At 43.4% G+C, this 17,325-nt stretch overlaps 1 protein-coding gene across 1 annotated transcript in view; it reads right to left on the reverse strand.

The window, feature by feature from the left end:
- SOBP (sine oculis binding protein homolog) overlaps positions 1-17,325 on the reverse strand; it is a 112,691-nt gene that overhangs the window by 48,603 nt on the left and 46,763 nt on the right. Inside the window, exon 5 of the mRNA XM_059469410.1 lies at positions 653-748. Coding sequence (XP_059325393.1) covers positions 653-748 — 96 coding nt within the window. The remainder of the gene's footprint in view (positions 1-652; positions 749-17,325) is intronic.

The following is a 17,325-nucleotide window of genomic DNA, read 5'->3' on the forward strand; positions in this document are numbered from 1 at the left end:
TGTCTAGCTGCAAACGCTAAAATGAACAGTGAATTAACCCTGCCTTGGAACAGAGATTCTTTCACAGCAGATATCATCTCTCTTATGGCTTGTAAACACTCCAGGCTCCCTGTAAGTGCTTTCCTGGCTTTCGCTCTTTCCCCACAGCAGAGGAGAGGAATGGAGAGGAGAGGAGTGGAGAGGAGAGGAGAGGATGCTCTGGGTTGCATGCAGCTATGAAGGGGAGGAACAGGCGAGCTCTGAAGGGAGGACTGCCTGTTAGCAGAACAAAATGCAGTACCACCACCCGAAAACAAGGCAGAGCTAAAAGGTGCATGGGAGAGTGAGTTTTGGGGTGCCTTGGGGGAAGGGGTGGGGGGCTTTCCGTGCATCACCAGCCACTCCCCGCATGGCTCCCCTTGATTTACCAGTGCAAGACAAGGTAGTAAGACAAGGCCATTCACGTGCTGACATCAAATATATGATATTTTCCAAGCAATTTAAGATCTTAAACTGTTCACGGATAGCAGAACTAGCATTAGAACGCTAAAACAGTAAAAAAAAAACCTATCATATTTCATAATGTATGTCATAATGAACAAAAGCCTTTAAAAAACGGTTTTCACTGTGCTAAAGTAACAATCTAGACTTGTTGTAAGTATGTTATTCTTACAAGTAGTTCGCAGTTATTCTTGAAGGCAAGTCTTGGAGTTTCCTTAGCATAGTGCTGCTGGGGAAAATTTTCAGCATGTCCATCTTCATCTCTAGCCTGAAGGGAAATATAATGGCCTATTTAGGGACTTACAAATAATGGAAGGAAAAAAATAGCTAAAAGCATAACAGCTCAGATCATTAAAACAGACGGGAATCCCAAAATACAACATTATTAAAAAGTTTCTTTAAATAGTACACCTTTTAGATATGAGAACTTGGGATGCTGTTTTCTTACATAGCTTAGATTGAACATGCAAATTCATTGTGGAGTAATAATTAGAACAACAAAAGACAAAACCAAAATGAAATATTTGAGCTGGAAACTGAGTAACTCAGGGTTTCAATTTACTCCATGGCATTTTTCAGGATTACATTACATATGTACTCGTTTAAACTTACTTTTTGACATGCTTAAGCAATCCCTAGATGATGTACTTGTATTTTCAGTTTAACAGTAAGGCCAAAAAAGAAATTAAAAAAATAAAAGCTTTCATACTCATAATTTACATGTAATACTATTACAAATAAATGGATTCCCCCTCCATGTTTAAGTGAAGCTTTGAAAGGAGCAATCATTGAGTGAGAACAATGATCCTTCAGTCAAATGCGGTCAAAATATTTAATGACAAAGATGCATTAAAAGTTACTGGTTATTTGTAACTACACTGTTAATTAAGAAAGCTGAAGTCTAAATGGAGACATTACCAGAGCCCATTACCAATCCTGCTTGCATATAGTATTTTTCCCTTCTCATCTTGAGCGTTTTCTGCTTTTTGAGTTAAAGCAAAAGGGAGAAGCAGGTGAAAGGAGGAGTGTCAGCAATACGCTCATTACACTGTTCATTTGAGTGACACTTGCACTCCGTTCCGCTCCATCTCATCTGATTCCTGACTGTTCACTCTCTCCCTCTCACAGCCTCCCAAAATTCACAGCTGAGCTGTCTCCCTCACATATGGCTTGCATACAATTATGCACATTCCATTTTACACTGCATTAAAATGATGAGCTCCTGGCTCCCTGCCAACCTATTTAAATCAGCCCCTGCCCAAAGAAGCCGGGGAGAGGAGGAGGGCAGAGGCAGGGTGACCGCATCGGGGACGAGGGGTGCAGGCAGGGGCAGCGGGGCCGGGAGCCGCAGCTCTGCGCCCATCCCTGCTGCTGCCCCGTGTGTGCTCCCAGGACAGGGGTGCCCAGGGATGCCCAGGTGCAATCCGGGCACACCTCAGTGCCTGTGGCAGGGAGAGCTGGCACCTCGCTCACCCCCCGCACGCCGAGAGCTGCCTGTCACCGCGTGTCACGCGCCCGGCGCGCCGGCTTTTCGGCGTTGGCATTTATGAAAGATATTTACACCTTGCAGGCTCTGCGACTTGTTTGTCTTCAAACAGGCTTCTGCCTCTCCCCAAGGAGATGGGCTGGGGAAGGGGAGATGTGGCCTAACAGCACTGGCGATAAGGAAAACATGCAGGGTCTGCACCTCAGTGAAAGCCCCTTGACTCCAGCACGCTTTGACTCGGGCCTCTGCTTGTCAGCCACGGGGTGTGAGCACAGTTTGCCCAACAGAAAATGCCATTTTTAATGGTGAAAAATTTGTCCAAAGGTATATTTTGGGAAGTACCTAAAATTGATGATGATTACAAGCACAAGGGAAGTAGGAAAAAGGTTCATTCTGTATGATTCCTAACAGTTTATGGGTATTTTCTTTCAAAGCCCTCAATAGTTGTGGGGTAAAAAATGTTTAAAATTTTCCTTTAAAACCACAAGAAAGAGGATTCCTGAACATCTGAAGTCACTTTTATACTGACAAAGATTTAAATGTATTCTTCCAATTATTAGTTTGAAACTAAAAGCTCTCTTTCACAATAAATCTACCTCCATGCTGCTTGGAATATAAAGTTCAAATCTAACCAGGTTTTCTAAAAAAAACACACCTCAAAATTCTATAAATTTTGAAAATAAATTTTGTCCTTTCCTCTTTGAAGAAATATGGGCAACTCACTGAAGTTCTTCCAGGTCATCTAGAAGACAGCTGGGGGATGAACGCCTTAAAAATGCCTTGCACAAATAGAAAGAGACCTGTCAGCCTGGGAAAACAGATGCCAATGGGATGCTCAGTGAGGGACAGCTAGGGAGATACTGGTGGGGCAGAGGTGTTGTGTGGGGCTCTGAACGCTGTTGGTGCCCCCAGACCCCTGAAATTTTATCTTGGCACCACGCACTGCATTGTGCATGTGATGGCTGGCACATTGTAACCTGCCAGTGACCCTCTGGAGTGTTGCCTTGGTGCACACACACACCTTGTAAAATGAAATGGATATCAGGGTGTTTGGAGTGCATCTGTCAAAATACAGAGACAAACCCCACTGAACTTGACCTGCTTACCAAAACTGCCAGTTACACAAAGGTTATTCACCCCTGCTGACAGAAACATGCTCCTGCTCCTACTGATCTAAATCTTGCTGTACTTAATTTTGGATGTCACTAAAATTTCCTAGTCTCAAAACCTGTTTAGCTACATACTGCCAAAATTTGCTCAGGCAGCAGAAATACACCCAATTTAGCTAGCTGGTTTCCATTGTAAAAAACACCTGTTCTGAGCAGTCAGGACTAATTCTCCAGTATCTTTCCATTAATTCATTACTACCATCTTCCAGTCGTAAATAATTTGCAGAAGGAAATACTCTTACAATGTTCATTACTGTTCTAAGCATATTAAAAAAGTGGCTCAGAATTTATCTTGCAATGGTCATATTGTGATGCATCTGTGCCTACATTGACCCACTCTCAATCACTGCTGCACACCTCGTGACTGCCTCGGTTCCCCAGCATCTCACTCACAGCAAGCTGGCATCTACAGCTTTGCCATCAGGCCTGGCTGCCGTGGGATGCTATTGTTCAAAAGGAAACAAGTGCAAAAAAAACTGAGCCAAATCTGTGATCACTCTGATTTTTTTAAAAAAAGCTTTAATACTGCTAAAATCATTACAGGAACGCACTCATCAAAAAAATGTATGCACTAACTGCTAGATGTGATTGAATGCATACATGTAATATATGGAACAACTCCTCTCACAGCACATTTTGTTCCAGGACAAGAAAAGGCATCAGCTCATGTTCTGAGGCCTGGAACCATGGTTAGCACTGCTAGTTTTATCAGTGCAAAACTGCTGCAACTTCACAGTGGCAGTGCCTCTCCTGGGATTTACTGATTCTCCTAATTCAATACCCTCTACTGGCGGACAGCCGCCTTCCCGTCAGCTGCATGGGATCCGAGAGGGAAACCGGCCCATTGCCAGCCTCTGGGACACCAGGCTGGACACTTGGCAAGACCAGTGGCACACACACACACACACACACACACACACACACTGCTACTGCCAGAGCAGAGCACACTGCCCAAGGAGCGGGGCTGGCAAAGATGATTGAGTGAGGAAACTGCAGCTGACTTGGTGGAGGTGGTTGGTCTGTAAGGTCAGCCTGATGATGGGTTGTGTGGGAAATCATGGCCTTTAATTGCAGGTTAGATATCAGAAGCCCTTCTTAATGACAGGTACAGCAAAGCACTGGAGCAGATTGCCTAAGGAGACTGTCAAAGCCCCATCACTGGAGTTTTTTAAGAGCAGATTAGGCAACATCTGCCAGGAATGACATGCATGGAGTAGCTCCTGATGTGGGGAAGCTGGACAGGTGAGAGGATCTCCTTTCCTAGGTCCCTTTTTCCTCTGCTATCTACCACTGAGCTTTGAAAGAAAATGGCAGGAGGCTAAGGAAAAAAAAAAATTAAAAAACCAAACCAGAAAACAGGATCTGAAAGGATCTCTCTGAAAATAGCACAGCATTTGATGTTCAGAGATATGTGTACTCATTAATAAGTGCATGATGACAACTATCTTTGGCTACAGAAACTGTGCTATTTGTTCGTAAGCCAGCCAGCCTATATTTGTGAAAGATGCCAATAGTTTGGAAACAGACTATATATTCAGTCAAGATTCCTTTTTTTAACACAACGGAGGAAGAACAATCTACAGCAGAATTTCCTCCTCTCCAATGAGCGTGGATATTTGCTTCTCCTTATTCTCAGAGAAAAATTGTCTTGATCCAGACAGAGGATTCCTGAGCTTCAGTGCAAGCCTTTTTATGCAGCTTTAGCCTTGGGAAAGGAAATCTGTGCTTACATTTTAATATTAAGGGCAGGATCTTACGATAGTATAAGTCACAAGGCAGGTTGAGCCAAATAATTTATTAAGATGGAACTTGTTAATGCAAAGCTTCCACTAAAATGGGACAATGCATTTGCAACAAAATCCTACTGCTTAGTCCACAAAACTCTAATGCCACTTAACCGAAACCACCTAACATTAAGAGCAACAGTCACTTGAGTAAGGCAGAGTGACAGAATATTAGTCTGCTTACTTGGGATAAAATTGCCACCTGATTTCCATAAATGTCCTTTAAAAGAGATGAAACAGGGAATGCTACCCCCAGATACGTTCAAGGCAGCAGGCATTAGCTGAATGTCTCTGCTAGGACAGAGAATAAGCTGCAAGGAGCTGAATGGCGTTGCTATAGAAGTGCAGATAATTGCGTCGGGGCTCCTGTCCCGTGGCGATGAACAGAGGAAATTCACATCACCCTTAATGCCATTGTCTCCAGAGGCTGGCTGCAGATGGGAACTGAAAGCTCTGTTTCCGTTTCCACCACAAAGGTTATCTCTCCTTTCACTGAAACTCGAAGGAAATCCTCGGGGAGACCCTAATCCTTGAAATTCTAGTTCCTGTGCATTTCTGTTGTCCCAGTTAATCAATTATCATGCTCTTTACATTCACTGTACCAGCAATAGTAAAAATAGTACTAAACTTCCACCTGCTGGGTATATTTCTCCCAGAAATATGAATGTGCTTGCTGTGGGCTGGGTGGTTGGGGAGCCCAACACCAGGGTCCTGTGCTGGGAATGGAACATGCCCAGGGAAGATGATCCAGAGAGGATGTTCCCTGGTTCAACAACCACACAGTTACAGGAATGAGCAAGCCCTCAGCTCAGAGAAAGTCCTCCCTAAGGAAAAGCTCCCACTAATGTTTGATGAGAGGTTTGCTCTTCACAAGGATTTCAAGATTTTCCTGAATCACAGAGTGATGGAATAAGCGGTATTTACTTGCTTGTTGCCTCTCTCAGCTGCACTCTATTTACTAATCTCTACAGTTGTAATATTTTGCCACTCCAAACCTTTAAAATCTTCTTAAGATTTTTTGAAAAAGTCACAGGTATTTTGAAAACATATCAAAACAAGATTTCATAAAATCTTCCAAGACTCAGATCAGTGAAAAGAAAGGACCTAAAGTCATGCTGATTGTTTATCAAGTTGTTATCATTTACATCCCACAAAAATTGAGCTTATCTCTTTAGCCTGACCTCTGGTGACCATACGGGTTAGAGATGACCACCCTACCCAACATTTTCCAGCCTGGAGTCTCTTTACCAGCAGTGACTTCCTGCACACTTGGTGGTGGTCTATGGAGAGCTTGCAGGTCACGTGCTCCCCTTGTTTCCAGCTGCTAAAATGCATTTAAAGACAGCTAAAAATACATTAAATACTTTCCTAATGTTATTTTTCCATGTAAGCAACTGCTGTAGTCACCACAGGAATGTTATTTGATCGCCAAGAGGAGGGGAAGTGGTCTGCGAGACAATCTGTCTACTGGAGGTGATCTACAAAGTTAAAAAGAAATTGGGAATATGCCCTCTTGTAACTTCTTTACTAAGCATGCAAAAGAAAACTGGAAGGGCTTTTGCTGACTTGCTGCCTCCTCTCCTCTCCCCAGACAGGCCACACAAGCACATGTACCAACACACACGTGCACATCCCCACCCATTACTCCAGTTAGGAACCCAGCCCTTGTTTATGCTGGAAGAAGGCACCAGTGGAGAGAAAGCAGCAGAACAACATCACCGTGACAAGCCAGACCTTGGCACTGCCCATGCAGCTCTGCCCAGCCCCTGAGGAGAGGGCATACTGCAGGAGACAGCTTCTGCTGCCATTTTGTTGCCTGGGGTCTCTCCATAGACTTCCTTGAAATCTCTCCCTGGCGCTCAGCTGCTCCTGGCTCCCATACATTACCACACAGAACTGTGGAGTCCCTTTCCCAGAGGGAAGTTATATGGTCCCCAAGAAGGAGCAAAGATGTCCCTGCAAAGTCCCTAAGCAGAGCCTGAGGTTCAATCCTCTGCAGGTATCCTCAGCAAGACAAGGCTCCCTGTTGCTGTCACAGCTCTTGCTCACAGCTGCTCTTGCCTTACTGGGACATGTTCAGGGCAGACAGTGGTGAATCTAGACCCAAACTCCAACCTTTGTTCAAATTTTAGTTGCCATTTCAAAAGCAAATACAAAACCTGAATGCAAAACCACTAATGGCTGACTAGATTAGAAAAACATTTCAAGTCCTCGTGTTTAGGAGAAAGTTTGGTATGGAAGCAACTTCAGGAGGCCAGTGTGATTAAGCCCTGAGAAAATATCTAATTCTGAATATCCTGCAAACTTCTCCACTGTGCTGACAGACAAAATACTCCCTGACTTCAAAAACAAATAGTCACCAGGTCAAACCTGGTATTCTAACCAAACCCAGCCCACACCACTTCATCATCCTTTTCTGAACACATGTAAAATCTCCTGACAAACAGGCAGTTTTGCTGAGAAAAGCCAATTCAGAAAAAATGCATTACAACAAAGAAGGAGAAGGTGCCAAACTGTGGAATGATAGGGCAGTGTTTCTGAAATTATCCTTGTCAAAGCAACTGAGGACTGTCACGTTCACTTTCTTGCATAACTGAAGCACACTAAAAAATCCAAACAAATGTGCCTGCAAATCTGAAAAAGTTATTTAAGGATCTTTTTTTTTTTTTTTTTTTTTTTTTTTAATGCTTGCCTTCCACAGGCTATGACTCTGAATGGTCCAGCATTATGTATTAAATTTTTCACTCAGGATTTCATGGTATAAAATTCTCCACAGTTTATGTTTAAAATGCAAGCTGCAAACTCTATTATAATGTAAGGAATATTATAAGTGGATCAAAAGGAAATACTAGTAACAGTACTACTATAGTACCTGCTAAAGTAATAACTTTCATCCTACTGCACTTAAACATTACACCAAAAAATGCATTCAGCTTTCTGGATTCTATAAAACTTTTCCTCCCCTTCCCCCAGTTTTGTTTCATATACTTTGTAGAAGAACCCTGATCTCCTGCTGGACTTTTCATCCTTCCAGGCAGAACTAGGGTATTTCTTTTTATACCGTTTGCAATGCTGTACATTTATGGTCCTTTCTACAAGGGTCATAATACACCTAGAAAAAACTGGTGATCACTTTCAGTCTCCCAGTACATCCAGAAAGAGCAACTGAATTAAAACCATGCGTGTCAACTGCCCTGGATTGCTTTTCTAATTTTTGTAGGAAGAGGAGTAGAAGGTTTGAGATGTTAAGTGACTCAAGCAAGATAAGGACACATGCAAGATAAGGTGGTACAGCCTCAATCCAGTTGCTCAAGCAGGGAACTGCCTAAAGCTCTCAAGTGCAAACTCTGCATTAAGCCTCATATTCCTTTCCTACTGCATTCCAGACTTATGGCCTCTTCCTTTCTCTATCAGCCAATACCCAGGCAGCACTCCTGCCTTCCACAGGACTGCACTACCCTTTCTCTGACACTTCATGGCACGGTGATATGTGAGAAGTGTTCAGGTGGCTTCCTCAAAAGCTAATTTTTCAAACTGCACAAACCTTTAACCACATCATAAATTTTTTATAACTACTTACAAATTGTCAAAGAATAAATATAATAACAAACACATAACGTTGAAATAATTTGAAATAAACTTTGTTTATTGCCCCCTTGAACGTTTTTTCAACAAGTCACTGCTGTGTGGGATCTTCACAAACGTGAGCCTATCCTGCTAATCTCCCTCCTGATTCACAACAGGCCTGATCCAGAGACACTAATGGACCATGCCTGACAGTTATTGCAACATATCCAATACCCAGCCTAAAATATGGCCAGGAAAGAAATGAAAATATATGACAGACTTGCCAGTAGCTCCCATTTGTGTAACGGGGAGCTCACACCAGCATAGGCAATAAGCTTTCCCTCTCTCTTCACATTCCCTGATTATTACCATTTATGAGATAAAATCAATTTCCAAAGTGTTCTGTGTGTTTCACTGTCAGATAGCTCAAGTATCCCTTGTCACTGCTGCCATTTCTACATGGGTTCCCCTGTCCAGGTGACAGATTTGGGCACAGGGCAAGCACACATTTCCAATGAGCCTGCCAGAGAAGTAGGGAGACAGAACACAAGACCAAGGAGGAAAAAATAAAAGAAAAAAAAACCCCAAAACAAACACCAGAAAAAAAAGCCCTGTCAGATGTTAGTAAGGGTTACCTAAGGCTCACAGACCAAGCAGATAGCTGCCCCTAGTGAATTTGTTTTCATGCATTTGCGTATTTCAAGCTTTTGCATTGTAAATACCAGAGCAACAATGCGGATTTTCTCTGATTGCAGTGTCACATATATGATTAATCATCTTGACTCAGAGCATATTTTTTTAAAGCAATTGCAGGCTGGTTTAATGAACTCCTCTCCCACTGGCTTTTATAGACTAGTCATGATCAACATACCATTAAGATAAACCTCGTGCCCCATCCCTCCCCCCTCTGACAGCTTGCCTTATTTGCCTCACAACAGTCAATATCCAATTAAGAGGCAAGGGATTTGATCGATACAGAAGGCAACAATAAGACTTAAACAGCTGGTAAATTCTACATGTACTCTTTTTCTTCAATTCCCATCTTTGTGGTGTACACATGGTTCCAAGCTTTGAATAAATGCAGAGAAGGAAAAACAATGGCCAGGTGTGGCTGGTAAAGCTTTCCCTCAAATGGGCAGTGTCTGCAAGCTACTGCACAGCCATAAATGCTTGTCTGGGGCCACTGCAAGACAGGCAGGATCCTATTCTCTGTATTTTCTGTGGCCTTTTAAAGGGTGAAGGTAGAAATCTCTTCCTGGTCTGATTACAAGCCACATGTCACTTGGGTCATTCACACGTGAAAATGGAGGGGCTGTAATATTATTAAAGCAATCATTCATGAGCTGGGCCAAGGGATGACTGGTCTGGAGAGAGGGGCAAAACCCAACAGGAACAGAATATAGGCAAGGGAACAGGCAAGTAGAGGGTGAAAAGAAACGGGAAGCTTTGATACAAAAGACATATTCTACAACCTTAATATCATCTCCCAGTCTTTCTGCCAATGATGAATGGCTGCAATAAAAGGTGGGATAGTGGCACATACAACCAGGAAAAAAGCAAAACCTGCCTTGTGGTGAGGGCCATTCATTTTAATTCCCAGCAGCCCAGGTAGAGGTCAGGGACTGAGGTCACAATATTGCCACTGCCTTTGGGTCTAACACCAGGCACAGCACTTCTTCCTCATCTCCTGCCACCTTTTTTCAAGGCTTTTATTCAAAGTTTTACTTTCAAAGACGTTTCACAGAGTACTGAGCTGATATAGTCCAAATGAGGTACCCCTCCTTTTCCAGGATTCCCACTCCATTTTAAATAAGAAGAAGTCATGACCATGTGGGATGCCACGCTCCCACTGACAAATGGGACCTAACCCAAACACCTCTGAGCTTGCTCCCAACACTGGCAGAAAGTTATTCCTAAATCACAGTGGCATGCCTGTGTTCTCTACTGCCCACTGCAACCCTCTGTCATTTGGAGGGATTCCAACAACATATATCATGTCTAAAACCAGGAAACTGTCTCTTCAAACTCACAAGAAAGCTCAGAGCACACAGATCTTTTTAGGCAACGGGAGGCAACCGACTATAATTTATTTTCCCAACTTGACTTGGGATTTGAAAAGTCCCATTCTGAGCTCTCCCTTCTGTCACAATAAGATGAAATGTGCTGAAAAACACCTCCATCCTCCCAGCTCCCTTCACTACCATTTTCCACAGGGAATGGTTGCAAAGTAGATCTTTGGCCAGGTTTTTGAATCAAAACGAATCCACTTCTATCTGTTCCCAGCAGTTTACTTCAGGCCCCAAGTTTTATCAGACTACACCTTTTTTTCAACTCTGTGGATTGCTATTACAAAAAAAAAAAATACTACTTTGACTCTTGAAGATAGACTTAAAAATGGGTACGCTTCTACTTGAAAAAGGAATAGAAAGAAACATATTTTTCTGTCTTCTGCATTCACTCGAATGGCTCTGCCCCTGCTCACCTGGCCCCTTACCAAACAGCAAAAGTCTGCCTGTTTTGCCATGTAATCCTGATTTTGATGGTTGGACTTGATGATCAGTTTTGACAGTTGGACTTGATGGCATTAAAGGTCTTTTCCAACCTTAATGATTCGATGATTCTCTTTTCAACTTCTCACTCAGTTCCTGTCTTGAAAAGCATCCCTTAGGGCTTCACCAGACTCTGCAAACTCCCAGTTAGCACTGATGTCTCGTCAGGCATATGTACAAGTATTTACATGCCACCCCTACCATTTCATGGTGGCACTGTCAGCTTTTCAAAACTTCCATGTGTTTATTCCAGGCTCTTATGTGACTGACCCTTAGATAGCTCCTACTTGCCAGTAGATATTGCAAATACAAGCCAAATACTTGCTTGCAGCCCTGACCTCCTTTAATGTTTCCTCACTATTCTGTGGACTATTCAGTGTCACCTCTAATGTGCCACCCATTGTGTTGCTGGGCCTGCTGAAATCCAGCTGCTGGCCTATGCCATAGGTCTGCTGCCACACATGTGTCTCATTTTCCTCAAAAACAGAGGTACTGCTTCAACAGGGAAAAAAAAAGATGCAGATAGGCACTCCTCTGCAAAGCTGGTATCACAGCTGAAGAACTGGGAACTGTCAAAATCACACCCTTGCACTGTGAGTGCCCCTGGGGCCTCCATTCAAGGGCTGGAATTTAGGCAGCCTGGTAGGCTTTGCAATATTTGGAGAGTAAAGCACTCCTGATGTTTCTGCACCCCCGGGCTGTGAACTGAATGCTTGCCTCTTCTGTCTCCAGCACAGGGAGTTATCCATCTCAGTTTAGGGCTCAGCTGAAAGGATGTTTCTGTCTAAAAAGAGTTTGGAGAAACCTGCAGAACTATGGCCTTTGGTCTATCATCCACTGTCACAGCTCTACAAGCTCCCCACTGTTTGGCTGAGATGTGGAGTCTGTCTTAGTCCCAGTGTATATTGCAGTAGGAGACAGCAAGGCTTGGAGGAAACTGGTACTCTAATTATGACCTCTACATGGAAGTACAAATGCATCAAGCAAAGAACCAGCTCTAAATGAACACTTTAAGCACACTTACTCTACTAAATATTGATGCTATCTGAAAAACTTTACATAATTTTCTATTCTCTAATTTATTCCATCAAAATTCAAGGCCCAATTCTCTTGCCTGCATCCAGACGACTTTGCATTTGTTTTGTAAAGCACAGGAATGGGCTTCACCTCTGTTGTTCTTAGTACACTTTTTCCCTCTGTGCCTACAGATACTCTAAAGTGAAGAAAGCACCTACTTGCCCTTCACACAATCATGAGTGAAGTTAAGCTTAGGAAAAGGCCAGAGCTAGCAAGATAACCACTGGGGTAGTGACAGATGTTCAGCCTAACATAAGATTGAGGCCAGTAGACAGGAAAATCTGTCTGTGTTTCCCAGTACTAACTAGCAGGAGGAGGACCGTGGTGGTAGCCATCATCTTTTCGTTAGCAACAGCCTGGTCAGAGAGAAAAGAAGCCGAGGAATCGTCTTTTCATATTCAGAGTGTGAGTTCCAGGAACAGAATTACCATCTAAATTACTTACATCTAACTATGTAATTAATGTTTGTGTCAGTTTATTACAGGCATCTTCACCATCGATGCTGTGAAATGCAACTTAGTGACTTTTTTTGTGGGGAAGGAGCTGGAACAACCATTTGTCTCCCATTGTTTATATATTAACTGTTAAATTGTTACTAATATTATTAATCTCATTATCCTAATTACATGTGTTCTGTCTTTTTAGAGTAGCATTCCTTTCAGAATTAGAGTGTTTTGCACATCTCCATTGTTCCCTTCTCTCAGTTTAGAAACTTGATGAGGAATCACTGGCATGGAAGAAAGGTGAAATGAGAGTATTGAGCACAAGAAGCCGCACCATCGGCTGCTGAGCAGGAAGGGGAAATCTGTGAGTGCTCTTTAACAACCTGCATACACTGGCAGAACATTTCACACGGCAGGAGGTGAGGCTTGGAAAAATTGGTGCACCACAAACCTTTGAAAGCAGCCTGGGTCTCTTTCTGGAAGTCTGGGTCATGTGCCTGGCACTGCCTCATATGGTGTCTCTCTTCCGCCATTTGTTTATTTGCTTCTGGCAGTTTTGGCAGTGAGGTATCGGAGTGAAATGCACACCACTCCATACATATGGTGGGAAGAATCTAGTGCATCAGTTGAATGCATACTGTACTGTATACACATTCTGTTTTATCTCTGAGCACAGCTGTGCTGTAAAAGCTTACAAAATGTGAAGCCTTCTGTGCAGCAAAAACATCGACAGGAGAAGCTGGCCTATAACTTATTAGGTTGTGACACAAGCCAAAAAAAGACGGAGTTACAGCTGACAACTCCTGGCATCGTGATGAAAAGCACAGTGGCTCAAGTTAGAGAGGGAGTGTCAGCCCTAACTTCATGTTTTGGACTTTCCCTGCCATGGGTCACAAATAGCATCGCTGGTTTGCTCTAGGACAGTGACTCCCAATCCCAGTGACTGAAGCAAACAGGCAAATCATCCCCCTGGTGCCCCACTATGCTTGCAGGCAGCCTGCACTAGGAAGGGATTCAAGGAGGGGGTGGGCAGGAGTCAAAAAGCTATTGTGCCTCTCTTCCTCACCCAGCACAGCAGCTTTCAAGCTGGGATCAGTCCTGCATTCTCTACTCCCCCTGCAAATTGGGCTGAAGGTAGTGGAAACACCTGGTAGGAAACTCAGGTGCTGGTTGAAGCAGATGTCTGGTTAGGCTTTTTTTCAGTACAACCTTGAAACAGGGACTCTCTATCTAAATCTGAAAAAGAATGGCCACTCTGGGTCAAATCTAAACTGCCTGAGCTCAGGCTCGTCCCCAGCAGCAGCCAGTATCACCCTCCTGAGGCGAATCTGAGGACCAATGGGCTACCACTCCTTGCAGAAGTACAGACCTGCCCTGAGGGCAGTGGGAATGGGTGTGTAAAAGGTTTGATAAGTGTTTGGCCTCTGTGTCCATGGATGTTTTACATGTATCTCTGTGAAGTGCTGAGTTAGGTGAGATGGTAGTACATCTCCTTCCCTACCTACTGACAGACTCCATATGTGCATGTAGGCAGAGGAAGTGTGGTGAGTAAGCAAAACAGAAAAGGAAAATGCAGGTGAGATGGCACTTCTAGGACACAGAGGAACTGCCCTGATAAGAAAGCTATAACTCGAGACATCACACTTGCTTCCTGATCCCATAGGAATGAATTCCTTATGCTGCTGAGTGCTGGACTTCTCAGGGCTGACCTGTGCTGCTTCCCACAGATGCTGTGAGAGCTCCACAGCTAGAGAGGAAAATCCCTCCTGTTCAGCCCCTCCACTGCCTGGGGTGATACTGACTCTCAAGGTGGGCTTCCTGGAGGATGTGGAGAGCACCTCATGGTGGGAGAGCATTCCACAGGCACTCCCCAGGGGACTCACACCCTTTTCTGCTCCTCTCAGAAACTTCTTTTTCTCAGGCAGGACCCCACCCAGTCCCAAGGGAAAAGGGGAGCTTGACCCTCCTGTCAGTGGGAGCTGAGGGAGGAGCCATCCCACAAGGGAGCTTTCATCCAGCTGCTACCACATCCCTCAGCGGAGAGGAGATTTCCTTCCTCTAGCACAGGCATGGTGGCACCTCATGACTCAGCTACCCCTGGGGGCTGCCCAAATGTCACTGGAGGAGTCCTGCAGCCAGATGCTGACCCTGCAGGGGATGAAGCACAACCCCCAGCCAGGTTTAGCCAGTCTGCCTCCTCCCGTGGGAGCACAGCTCCATGGCTTTTACACTGCACTGTGCCCTCTGCCTTCTTCCCCAGCCCTGTCAGTGACACCCTGACTACTCCACAGTGAAGGGGGACACGACTGTCACACACAGACAAGAAGGAGCAATTTAAGGCCCTTAATTAAGGCCCTTAATACAGCAAACACCCCTCCTCCTATCAAATATATGAAAATAAAAGAGAAGCAAAGGAAGGGAAAAATAACAAGCTCTTGCCTCAAGCTCTAATTGCTGCTGATGTTAGTTCGTTTTCAACAATTTGCTTTAATTGCATGTCCACACTGGGTAAACTTTCTTTTTCAAAAGTTATTTTAAATGCATGGCAGACTACTCCTTAAAACCTGGCCATGGTTAGCACCAGAGGAAATAGTATCAGTGAAAGGCAATCAGAGTTTTGGAACAGTTCTTAAATAAGATATTCAATAACAAGGACTTACCCACTTAAAATAAAAAGAGAGACAATGGATGGGACAGTAGTCTATGTTGTATGCTGTATTTTTATGATACCAAAAAGTATTGGTATATTTTTGCTCCCATATTTTTGTTACCCAAGCAAAAGTAGCAAAAGTAGCTATCCATTAACTATCCACCGTCTCTCACAATGTAAAAAGCTAGAGGTTCAATGAATGTGCAAAATTTTTTTTTTTTTAAATAACTCTTTGCAGAACAAGTCACCAAGCTGGGTGATGTGCAGGTCAAAACCATGCACTATTCCAGGAGGAGTGTAATGCCTCTTGGAAGGGCATATTCATCAGCTATTAACAACAGCAGCACAAGCACTCCCACATGAGAGCAGCTCCAGCAGCCATGGCCTCGATGCCAGCAGCCATGAGTCTGGCCTGCAGGGTGACCTCAGCTGCAGCTTTCAGACACACAGGCCTCCCTGCAAGTCAAACTCCAGGAACTGATTTTGGAAATGGGAACTCTGGATCTGTTTTCAAACCTTGAAAGTAACCCATGGAAATGAGTTGGGGCTGTCATTTCTACCTCCAGAAAAGGGTCATTAAATTGCTTCTGAGACGGGTAAGAGACTTCAGAGATGGGAGCTACATTTGACTTTTACAGCAAATACAGCCACACTTTGGCTGAGAGGGGAAAGGGTAAAACACAGGTGTGTATCTCCTGAGAGTACTGGACACAGATTAGCTTTCCTTCTTATACATGTTCTAGGAAAGGTCTGTCATTGAAGGGCTTTTGAAAGCCAGGAGGTCACAGCTTTTCTGGCCTTCCAGCTGTCTGTTCATACCACAAAAAAAAAATTCTAGGAATCTATGCCTGTTGTGAGAAAGTTCAGCACTCCTGAAATTCAACAACTTTGAATGTCGTGATTTGAGCCAAAAAGAGACAACTAGATTTGAAACACACAAATATCCACAGGAAAACATGCACATGTAATGAGTAGAATACAAATAAATTTCACTCTGACTCCTAGTTTTCTTCAGTTTTACCTGCATTTCTGAGTTCAATTACATGGTCATCCAGGAAACAACTTAGATTGCACTCCTAGAGATATGTGAAGCAACCAGAAATGTCATCACTCTTGTGATGGCTTTCAGCAGGGATTTAAATCTTTCTCTCTCAATCTAAGGAATGCAGTGCTGCGCAGAGGAATTCAAACAATTACAAATGAGCATCCTAGAAAACGGCACTTCTGGAATGAGAGCTTGCTAGAATATTGTCAGCTACTAAGAGACATTCCCTAAAGCATTTGAACAGGAAGGGAAAGGGCAGCTGGAGATACTAGGAAATGAATTTCTCTAGACCCTGAGCAGGACCTTTAAAACATGCTTCATTAAAAATGTATTTAAAAAAAATACTAGCCTTGGACACATTTTTTATAAACTTTAATACTACAGTTTTACTAGTTGTAAAGGACCTTCAAAATTACCTTCAATAATATAATAATATACCCAAAACCAGTCTCTTGCTACTGTCAGTCGCTTGCCTGGTAACAGGTGGAATGTGGCAACATTTATGTCTTTCTGGGACATGGAAAGTAGAATGTAGTAATGGAAAAGAAGAGAAACTCTTGGCTGTGCCAAGATATGCCATTTCTTTTTACTTGGTTCTGAGGAAAAGATACAACAGCCGCACTGTGTGCATAAATGCATGTATGAACATGAATCTCTAGGTTTAGTTCCATCACTCACAGGAAGTAATTAGAAACTTTAAAGTTAATTAACATCCTAAACATCCTAAAACTACAACTGTTGTGAAGCAGCTACAACACTTGCTTCACGAAAGGGTGGAGCTGCCACACGTGGCTGTGGCTGGTCAAATGCTGCGAGAGCTCAGAGAAGCCTATTTCCTTTTCCTATCATTTTTCATCCCTCTTGGTCACCAGATGCTTGTTGCTGCAGACAGATGACTGCAAGAAGCAGAAGTTCTACAGAAAAGGAGTTTCTAAACTACTTTTGTTGAATCAACTACATCAGATGAACTTGCGCTTTTTTTTTCCCCCACATCCTTGCTCATCCCCATATACACCAGGAAAACCTGTGTCATTCTGGATTGACTTAAATGCAAAACAGACTAATAGGAGACCCA

The sequence above is a fragment of the Ammospiza nelsoni genome, chromosome 3 (assembly GCF_027579445.1).
Source record: "Ammospiza nelsoni isolate bAmmNel1 chromosome 3, bAmmNel1.pri, whole genome shotgun sequence".
In the NCBI taxonomy this organism is placed as follows: domain Eukaryota; kingdom Metazoa; phylum Chordata; class Aves; order Passeriformes; family Passerellidae; genus Ammospiza; species Ammospiza nelsoni.